Genomic DNA, 10,511 nt, shown 5'->3' with positions numbered 1-10,511 from the left:
TTATGTCTAAACAACATTCCTCTATTATGGATGAAGTAGAGTTCTTTACCTAGTTCAGATCCTTCTTTCATACAGCTACTTTGAAAGTGTGGTATAAACTAAATCCTGCTACCACATACCAGATGAGGAATGTAATCTGAATGAAGTGCTCATTATGTTTGTTTGTTTTTTATCTGAATATGAACAGTGTATTTTAAGATCATAATTGATATATATTTAGATTTTTTTCCCCTAGTTGGGATTAATATTTCATGGTCACTCAACAAACATTTGACAGACGATTACACAGAATTTGGGATGTAATAAAACATTTGAGACACATCTAAAATACATTTTATTTCTAAAGCAGGTGTCTGGATAGTGCAACTCTAACAGTGCAGTATGTGAAGACGTGAAGTAATTCTGGATTAACATAAAGCCAAAATCCCTCAGGACCAACACATCTTAAAAGAATGAAATCAAAATCAGACACATTCACAGAACAGCACGCACAATAATTATCTACCCATCTACCAGTAGTATTTTTAAGGGTTCCATAAATAATACTGTATTTCAGAAACTTTCTGAGGAAACACAGGTTTATGACAACGTCATGCATCTGCCCCTATTTTGCCTGACACACTCTGGCCATGTGAGTTGCCAGAAATGCAATGTATAGAATCAAATATCTTTGAAAACACTGCACATGATAAACAAAGCACAAAAAAAAAAACATTACTGAAGTGAAATAAATCTTTTAAATGCAACATGTTTCAAGAGCAGTGCTTGGGTATACTTAACAGTATGGCATTTACACTCAACAGCCGCCTTATTAGAAACACCTGCCGTGGAAGTAAACCTTGGAGGTGCTTAAGTAGAGTTTAAGGCTCATCTGCAGAATACTTAGTTTCTAACCAAAGGCCCACTCTTATCTTATCCACTCTTAGCACACAGTTACCAGATTGCATCTTTAAACTTTAAACAAATCAACCTATGAAGAGAGAGAGCAGGATTGCTGCTTTGGGGATATTTGTTGTATTTGTTTGTGTGGTTTGCAAATCTACAAAGTAACCAAAAGATCATAACACTAAAATATGCTTTATCGGATCATGCAATAGCTAAAATTAATTTATCCCCCTTTCTACATCTTCAGTAAACAGATTCTCACACTTCTCCATGCGTTCCTTTGCTGAGCATACAGATTTTTGTCTGTGGTAGTCTCTTGTGTAACAGAACATTGTATGATAGCAGACACAATGGGCCTGGATTTAGTTTTACAGATTTGTAATAGAATTGTAGCTACTCTGTTCTTCACAAATATAATACATTTTCCAGTGAAACATTTGTCTTAGTTTGTAATATTTAAGCCTTGGTGCTTGGTTTGTAGGTAAAAATGTCATGTGATGTTTGTGAAGATACAATTTTAAAGCAAACATCTACACTTATGTCGCATTTTGATTAAAATATATGCAATATGTAAACTGCAAAATACAAAGTATCATTTTCCAATTTTATAAACTTATAAATACCAATTTCTGTTGGTTCCACAAATCTTCTCAATGACAAAAAGGAACCGCGTAATCTATTTGAGGCATAACAGGACAAGAAATGCCCACAGTCTGATATGGCTCCTCGATTTCTCTGCTTTTTAGTGTGATACAAAGACCATAAGACAACATTCGGCTTTCTCCTCTTTGTTGTTTCTTGTTATGCGGTGTTAACAAACAGTATCTTATCACTTGGCACGGTGCATGGAGGTGATGGCACCTCATTTATCCTATTTATTCACTTGCTTTAGGTCACTAAAATTGCTATAGGTTCCCTCACTGTAATACACACTTCTCTTTCCGACTGCTGTACTTCCTACGTCTCTGCTCCAAGCCTCGTTCCAGCCTTTCATCTTCTTCCAGTGCTCTGAATGGACAGAATGACAAATAAAGATAATGATGGTGATTGTGGTGATGAACATAACAAATAAAGCCAAGCTATTTAAATTTCAAACACCAGAATGTTATCTATTTAATATATTTTCTTGAATAACCAAGCTTTAGGCTACTTAATTACAGAATTTAAAGGTATCAACAATTGGAGACATCAATCTTTATATTCACAGCTTTCAAACTGTATAAATTCATTGGTTCCCTTCAAAATCATTCTCAACAAAAGAAATGTATCTAGTTTTGTATTTCTTTACTGTAAAACATTCCTCTAGTAATCATAATGATCATTTCATATAGAATCACAATATTTTGTATGGTTAGTGTCTGTACATTTGCAAAGTTTCACAAAATTAGCATTCTCAGTCTGAAAACAACCTAGTCCAATGAATAATACAGAAAATTGGAAATAAACATAGAACTGTTTATGATAATTGTCCAAAGCTATGCTGAAACTTTATCAGGCTAGATTTCCCATATCTCAACCTTCATGTATAAAAAACATGTTTTATATGTGAAAACCTTATAGGTGCACAAATCTTGAATAGCAATCTGTTATAACTACAGAGAACCATAGAGTGGAGACACACTATAGAAAATTAGACATGGGTTCATTACAAACAGATCTCACTTTCTCTCTTTGGCATCCATGTTGTGCACTAACTCATCCCTCTGGTTGACCAAAGAAACCAGCTCTTGTAGCAACAACTGCTCTCTAGTTTTATGTGCCTGGGTCTTCTGCCAATCTACAGAAGAACAAACCAAAAAAATGGTAAAGGGGAGGGACATTGGTATATTGTTATATTTGTATAGACATTTATTTAACACATAACCAACCAAACATAAAACACGAACAGCAACACATGAGTAAAGGGGCTTCAAAACACGACAAGGCAGCTAAAGTCAAACAAAGGACAATGCCTGAACTGAAGCTTAAATGCACATGCTAACAAGGGCAACAACAAGGGACAGGTGTGACACATGGACTGGTTAACAAGGGAGGGGCGTGGCAATAAAGATACACATACATACATACACACACACACACACACACACACACACACATACACACACACGAACAAACACATCCTCAACCTAAAATGGGGAGGAGTCTAGGATGAGGGGGCAGTGCAGAACACATGCTTACACTGCTGAGGAAGATATCAAAGCTTATCATCTACTTTTAAGAAAACATTCACCAAACCAGAGTGCGAGGTGCAACAAATTCTCACTTGATTTTAAGCCACAAAAAAAAACTATCCAAATGGTGTCATTCCTACTTTTTTTTTAATGCCAATGGCATGGGACTTGGGGCATGGGAGTATCTAGCCATGGAAAAGACTAGAGATTTTAGATTTACCAAAAAGCCTTTCCAATGGTTACATTAATTATTAAATTATTTTAACATATACATTTTATTGGAGATAATTTTTTTCAATGCTTAATATGAGTGCCAGTGATGTAAAATTATGCTGAGATGAGTAATCTTACCCTCAACAGCCATGAGATCTCTAAGTTCTTGCTTAAGCAGTTCAAACTTCCTCTCCAAATCCTGCTCCTCTTGCCTACCAGAGAATTGGACAGCTAGTAAGGACATTGACTTCAACCAGATTGATGTTATATACATGCTATATACATGTTAAGGTAATCAAACTTTCATTTGCACAAGGAATGTTCTGCAGGCAGAACACAAAATCTCACAGTAACTGGAGATGATCTTGTCTCCTTATTAGGGCATTCTTTTTGTTAACCAGTGTGAACCACTCCTGAATCAATTTCTCTTCCTCCACACGATCAGTGCCTACAAGAAATAGCATGAACTCAGTTATTAAGTAAATAAGACAATCTGACTTTTTCTGGCATAGTCTGTAATTAACACCTTTTAGCACCTTTTAACACTTTACTTCACTCTTTCTTTATACGGTTAGTACAAAAGGTAGATTCAATCCATATTCTGTCCACACTCATTATGATACCAATATTATTATTGCCTACAAGGCAGTGTTCTATTATGTATAATAACCTATGCCTAGCTAGAACTCTTGTTTATAGTAACATCCTTTGGCTGGCAGGTACCCTTGTGCATGCTATTCCTTGGTAGCACTTGTTTAGTCAACTGTAACATCTCTCTCTCACTCTAACAGTTTCGCTTCCAGCAGCCTTTTTTCCAGTGTCCCACTCCCACACACACACACATACACACACACACAATCATACACACACAGCTAGCTTACCAGACTCCATAAGAGTTCTTAGTTTCCTCTCCACAATACCAGCCCTGTAGTCGATCTGCTTTTGTTCAGTCTCAAGAGCCTGCATCTCACTGAGGACATACTGACTGATGTCCTACACACGTGCACACAGACACACACACACACACACACACGCGATGATCATGATCATTGCATCCATGGTAATGACATTGCTTTATTTGTTGTTGTTTTTTCTCATCTTTTTGTTTGTTTATTTGTAATTATTTTTCAATGTTTATGCAAACAAGGTTGTCTCACATCTTTACCACCATATATGTTTTATAATATTTAGGCTGAAAATATATTATATAAAATTAAAAATGGCCTTGTCAAGATGAAACTAATGACATATTTTGTTCGTTGATTTTGCAGTGGTGACAGTTAGTGATGACTCATGTAGACTGACAAACTGACCTGGTTATCACGTGCAATTGCTTCTTCAGCACATTCTGCTAGAACCACACACACATAGACGTATTGCAGATAAATGACAAAATAATTATCAGTACAAAGTTGCCTATATAACAGTTCACCACATGCTATACCAACCCTGCACAATCCAATTTTACATCAAAGCCATACTAACAAATGTTAGTGTTGTACCTTTCTGAAAAGTATTTAGAGACCCTCAACATTTTTATTTATTTATTTATTTTTAAATGAGTTCAGGACCTGATCATTATCATTGCCTCTGGATGTATTATCTACGCAGGCTGAGTATAATAAATGGTGTGTCATTGAAATGTCTGCTTACGTGATCCTGCTTGTCTTTGGGCTTCTCCATTCTCAGCATAATCTGACGCACTCTGTGTGTAAACAAACAGGGTTGACTGTTCAATTGAGCAAGGTTAAAAAGTTCCATATTAGTCACTACCAAGTTCATACTTATGCATCCTGTCTCCACCCAGCTGTAACATTAATTGAACTACTGAACTGAAATCAAAGTAGTCACCCAGCACAGCAATTTAGAGCACACAAGTTTTCAGATGAACAATTTACCTACCCATCAGGGGCCCAAGTATTAAAACTAGAATGTAAAACCTTACCAAAGCCCATTCCAACAGCATGGAAACTATGAATAAGGGAACTGACAATCAGTATAGCTGTTAGTATAAAGTTGAAGTTTAAAGTTTGATAAGTGGAGAAACATTAAGATTAGTGGGATTGTACGAAAGTACATTAAGTGCATAATCAAGTATATTACCTCTGTGCCAGTCTGCTTCTCTGACATATCACCCTCATCGAAAGACTCCCCTCTCAGCTGAGAGCGGTGCTTCTTCACCAAATCTGCATCCTTGAGACGAGCAAAACCCTTGCTGGAAGAATAGTGAGTCCTTGGTGGAGGCACTGGACCTTGGGCTCCCGCCGAGTCACCAGCACTGCTAATCCCATGACTCCGCTTGGTTCGAGGTGGTGGCACCACGGCGCCACTGGCATCAGAATCCCCCTTTACGCATTTGTCAGGGGCATCCCCATTGGTCTCCTGGGCAATGCAGCTGGCTTGGAGCCTTTCTGCACAGTAACGAGCAGCAGCCTCAGGGTCTGAGTCATGTAGTTTGTCCCCCACAGCATAACTAGACTCACTGCTGTTTTGTTCAATATGCACCACACTGAGCTGCTGGCCAGTGAAATGTGTTTGGATCTGGTTGAGGTAAGTCATGACAATGAGCCGGTCAGGCACAGCCAGCATCACCATGTCGGAAGGTTCTATTAGTTTGGAGATGCCCAGTTCAGCAAAGCCGTCAAAGGCCTGTAACGAATCATTGAAGCAGTATTTATTATAAAAATGCTTATGAACTTCACACTCCAAAAAGATGATAATACTATACCATACTATATAATGCTATACTATGCTGTATATAACAATATCTAGATTGTTCTATAAAGGAAACACACCAACAAGCACCACCAACAGGCAAATCCCTCTCAGCATGACAACAGGAATGATAAAACTTGACTTTATTTGTTGATTAAGCTCAACTCTAAACTGCTTTAATCTCAGTTGGACATATTTAGTTTAGTCAAGCCAATTTAAAGAGAACCAAACTTTGTAAAAAATGTTAAGAGTATTTAATAGAATAATGCTCCTCTGGAGTGAAGCACACTTGTATAAATAACTTCAGAAATTACTGTTTTCTACTTGAGTACTGGCTACCTGAAATAATGATGTTGCCTGCTAAAATTCCAAAATAAACAAAGGTACAAACCTTTTTATTGTTTTGCTTTATGTTATAAGGATCCAACATTTCATAATTCCTAGATGAAAGAAAAGTGGATTAACTTGAGTAGTCAGATCTTTTGAATAATCATGCATGAACTCATCACACTAAACAGCATTAATTCTCAGCTATCAAAGTGCCTACACTTTATCAGGGTGGAAATGATGTAGAATGGCACAGAAAGCAAGCCCATTTCTCCATGAGGTGCTGAAGTTTGTGATCTTCACTGCCTTGTAACCTTGTGTGACCTGTTGGCACCACTGTAGAAGAGACTGGCTGGAATCCACAAGGCTTACCATCTGGTGTTAAAAATGACAATATGTCAAAACATGAATAGTTTTTTCAGTAATGACAGATGAAACAGATACACAGATTGTAGGAAATAAAATGGTAAATACAATTTATGTACCTCTGCCAAAGCAGTGTCATCTGGGGAACTTTGTTGATGGTCCAGAGATTTTGTCTCTGGTTTCCTCTTGCTCTTAGTAGAAGCCCCTTCCTGATGGGCCAGATCATTTGAAGCAGATGTGGTGTTTTCTGGCAATGATGCACTTAGACGTTTCTTTACCCGAGGCACTGGGACAGGCAGATCTGAACCTTCTGCAGATTCTTGCCTAGAAAACAAACATAAGAAAAACAATTTAATCCTATGTATAATTGTATATATTTTCATCACCAGACATTTACTGGATGCATGTTGCATTGAACTGACATGACGTTTCATTTGCATTAACATGGGATTACAGATGTTGATTAATAAACCAAATAAATAAACAAATGAATATTGAGAAAACAAAGCCAACACTAAAATTTTCATAAATAAATCACATCCTGGAAAAAATGTATAGCAGATAAGTTGGTTAGCCATATCCATTACCCACAATGTCTGCTTTTCAAAACTTACCTCTGTAAATCTAAGACAATGGCAGTCTCTAAAGAAACAGTGCCCAAAACACTCTTATCCTCTACTTTGTCCTCTTCAATAACATTCAAGTTTATGTCTACTTCCTGATTTTTCTCACTGGACTGCTTCTCTTTGACTTCCACATTGTGCTTATTGTGAAGAACACTGATTGTTTTTGTCTCACTCAAAGCTTTAGCTTTGGCACCCTCTCCAGATGTGCCTTCAACAACCTCATTAAAAGAGTGACTGCTGGTTTCATGAGTTGTGGATGGAAGTTCTGGATGCTCAGTAGCCTTTCTCTCAGGAGTTAAACGGCTGTCAAATGAGTCCCTCTCCATTTGCTCAAGGCCTTTGACACTCTCATTTGACAGCACTGGTAAATTATTCAATGAAGACTCATTTCCTGAAGGGAAACAAGGTTTGTTTTCAGTTGGGTCCATCAAGGAGAAAGGGTGGTCATCCCCAGAAGCACTGTTACCTGGAAAGTTAGCACTGAGTCGGTTCTTTGAACGTGGAACTAGAACAGGAAGGGATGTCTTCTCTGGATCAGAAACAGGGATTTCTTTCATAAATGAGTCACTGAGGCGTTTTTTCACTCGGGGAAATGGCACAGGCAAATTGGAGTCATGATTTTCTTGATGGGCTGCTCTGTCAACTTCATCTGTTAGACATGGAGGGTAGGCTGACTCAGATGGACAATTTTCATTAAATGAACCGCTGAATCGTTTCCTTACCCATGGCATTGGGACTAGAAGATCTGTTGGCTTGACTTTTGATCCATCTTCAGAAACATCAAATTGACAGGCAATTTGCTCAGGTTCTTGTTTTACTTCCTGCTCTACGACAGCCTCGGTTTTTGAGACCCTCTCAGAGTCAGAGATTTCTCCTGTGAAAATTGCAGAGGGCTGAGAGTTCTTCATCATTCCAGTTTCACTTTCACCACTGCTAATCCTAACAATTCCACTCATCTGAGGATTATTTGACTCATCACTCTGAGAAGCAACTAATTCCTTTGCTGGGAATAATTCAACATACTGACTACCTGTTTCTGAGGATAGATCTTTCGGATGTAAAGCAGGAATAGTTTCTCTTCTCTTGCCATACCATAATGGTATCAGTTCCTGGGGAGAGCCTGACACTGGTTCTTCCTGCATTTCAGTGGAAGATGTGCAAATCCTATTAGTAGGTATATTTATTTCATGTGTCCTAGTTTCCAAAATATCCTCTGGAACTGTGAAATTATCAGGGAAAGTAGCACTCAGACGCTTCTTCACCCGAGGCTTTGGGACAGGTAAATCTGCAGTACTCTGTACAATGTTTTTAGCTGCAGAATCTTCCTCTGTAGTTGCTAGAGACTGTTTCACAGATGAAGGCATGACATCTTTGTCTATCACCTTAGACTCCATGACTGATTCAGCACTGCCCATTTGCATGTTCTGTGTTACGTCTGGTATATCGTTAGTCTGTTGTACAACCAAGATACTCTCAAAGCAAGAATTCTCCCCAGTTGTGTTACCATTTTTCTTACTGTGAGAAGCTACAACACTTGATAAATCAGAACAAGATGCAATGGGCTGTGGGTCATCAGCAACTAATGTCTGAGGAGGCCCTTGAACACCTTCTTTCCTCCTAGTTCGCTTTGGTGGTACTAGATGATTTGATTTAAAAATGGATATCTCTTCATTCCCATCCTCTGAAGGTTTTTGTGGGGAGACCATTATATCATCCCCCTTGCTACTTGCAGGCTGGGTGAACACATAGACATCTTGGGCACTATGATTCTGAGTCCTTAGGAACAAGAATATAAAGTCACTACTTACAATATATTTATAACTGTATTCTTAGATAAACATTCCCCATGATATCCAGAACATTCTCAGTAAACACCAAACTATCTTTTCCACTTTGGAATAAACAACAAACAAGAAGCACCAAGCAGCAAATTGTTGGTTCAAAACCATTAATCTCCTGAGTCAACAAATAAATCCTCAAGCATTAACCACTTCTTGCATCATGCATATCTGATATACCAATCAGCAGCTGCAAGCATTACAAAAATGTACAAACAGGATCAGAGCTTAATCAGTCACAAATAAATTTATGCCTTTGAGACAATAATAAAATAAAGCATTACATTCCGTGGCACAAAAATGTGAGGTTGCTTCAGGAGCAAAAAAAAAAAATTGTTAATGGCGAAATGCACGGCAAAAAAAAGTATAATTAAGCCATGCTGCCACTGGGTTTCAGTCCACACACTCACTCACCCCTTCACTATCAAAAATGATGGTGATATGGTTGTTTCCAACTCTTCCTTGATTGGCTTATTTAAGAGCTCTTCTTTACTTTTCTTGTTGAAATAAAAATACTGCTCTTTGAGAGTTGCTTTGCTCTCTTGAGTTGAAGGGTCCATAATTGTGTGGTCTACCTCCTCTTTGGTAATCAAATGTAAGTCAGCCTCAGATAGTGGGGGCCACTTCTTCATCAGGCTATATTCTCCAACCTCAGTAAACCAGCTTTCAGCATCTTTAGAGGACAAAGATGACTCAGATCGACCATCAGCCAAATGCCAACTGTATGGCTCAGTGCTTGAAGGCAAATCTTCAAGCTGAGCTGGAGATACATTTAGTGCTGTCTGCAGAACTGGCTCTTCAGCTGGTTCACTCAGAGACACTTTGGCCTTAACAGCAGTGGTGTAGTCAGGATCCACTGAAGAAGAGGGGTCTTCAACAGGAAACGGATCATCTATAACCGTTCCAGAACCAGAGGGCTGCAACATGGCAGCCACTGTCTCATAACTAAGAAAATTGAATAGCTTCAGTGTGGGTATAAGAGTGCCAGATCAACATTGTTGAAATTAATATAAAATACATGCAACAGCAATTATTTTAAAATATTACACAGGATTTGAAAAAGAAAATGCATATACTTCTTACAACATAAGCATATTTACAAATCAAATATCCACACCTGCATTATTGCTACTGTAATTTCTCAGGAACAGTGGTTTCAAGTTTATATTTTATATTTAAAGGGCTAGGGTGTGCTACTATTTTGTTCTGAACAATTAAGCTTCAACAAGCCATGCTCGCCATGTGTTTGTAATAATGCCTGGACTTTAAAAGCAACTATCAATATCTAACAAAGTCTAAACGGTAATTGATAGTAATTTCTAGTGAGTAAAAATATAAATCAACAAAAGGACTATATTTTGTTCAACCCA

The 10,511-nt window shown here is 38.0% G+C and overlaps 1 protein-coding gene across 16 annotated transcripts in view; it reads right to left on the bottom strand.

The window, feature by feature from the left end:
- Positions 1-317: 317 nt before the first annotated feature.
- Positions 318-10,511, bottom strand: part of ehbp1l1a (EH domain binding protein 1-like 1a) — a 37,614-nt gene continuing 27,420 nt past the window's right edge. For 8 of the 16 annotated variants that reach the window (XM_035519767.2, XM_035519768.2, XM_081725378.1 and 5 more), the window contains 13 exons: positions 9,556-10,086; positions 7,292-9,079; positions 6,797-7,001; positions 6,532-6,686; positions 6,376-6,424; positions 5,373-5,918; positions 4,923-4,974; positions 4,583-4,620; positions 4,151-4,262; positions 3,618-3,717; positions 3,408-3,481; positions 2,548-2,662; positions 318-1,893 (listed from right to left, as the gene is read on the bottom strand). In XM_035519767.2, coding sequence (XP_035375660.1) covers positions 1,803-1,893; positions 2,548-2,662; positions 3,408-3,481; positions 3,618-3,717; positions 4,151-4,262; positions 4,583-4,620; positions 4,923-4,974; positions 5,373-5,918; positions 6,376-6,424; positions 6,532-6,686; positions 6,797-7,001; positions 7,292-9,079; positions 9,556-10,086 — 3,856 coding nt within the window. In that variant the 3' untranslated portion in view covers positions 318-1,802. The remainder of the gene's footprint in view (positions 1,894-2,547; positions 2,663-3,407; positions 3,482-3,617; positions 3,718-4,150; positions 4,263-4,582; positions 4,621-4,922; positions 4,975-5,372; positions 5,919-6,375; positions 6,425-6,531; positions 6,687-6,796; positions 7,002-7,291; positions 9,080-9,555; positions 10,087-10,511) is intronic. The other 8 variants (XM_035519775.2, XM_035519776.2, XM_027017227.3 and 5 more) reach the window with 5 other exon arrangements.

Source organism: Electrophorus electricus, chromosome 13 (genome assembly GCF_041902795.1).
Source record: "Electrophorus electricus isolate QZ-2024a chromosome 13, ASM4190279v1, whole genome shotgun sequence".
Lineage (NCBI taxonomy): Eukaryota > Metazoa > Chordata > Actinopteri > Gymnotiformes > Gymnotidae > Electrophorus > Electrophorus electricus.
Note: the sequence above shows the minus strand (reverse complement) of the source record. Positions and strands in the feature narration are given on the sequence as shown.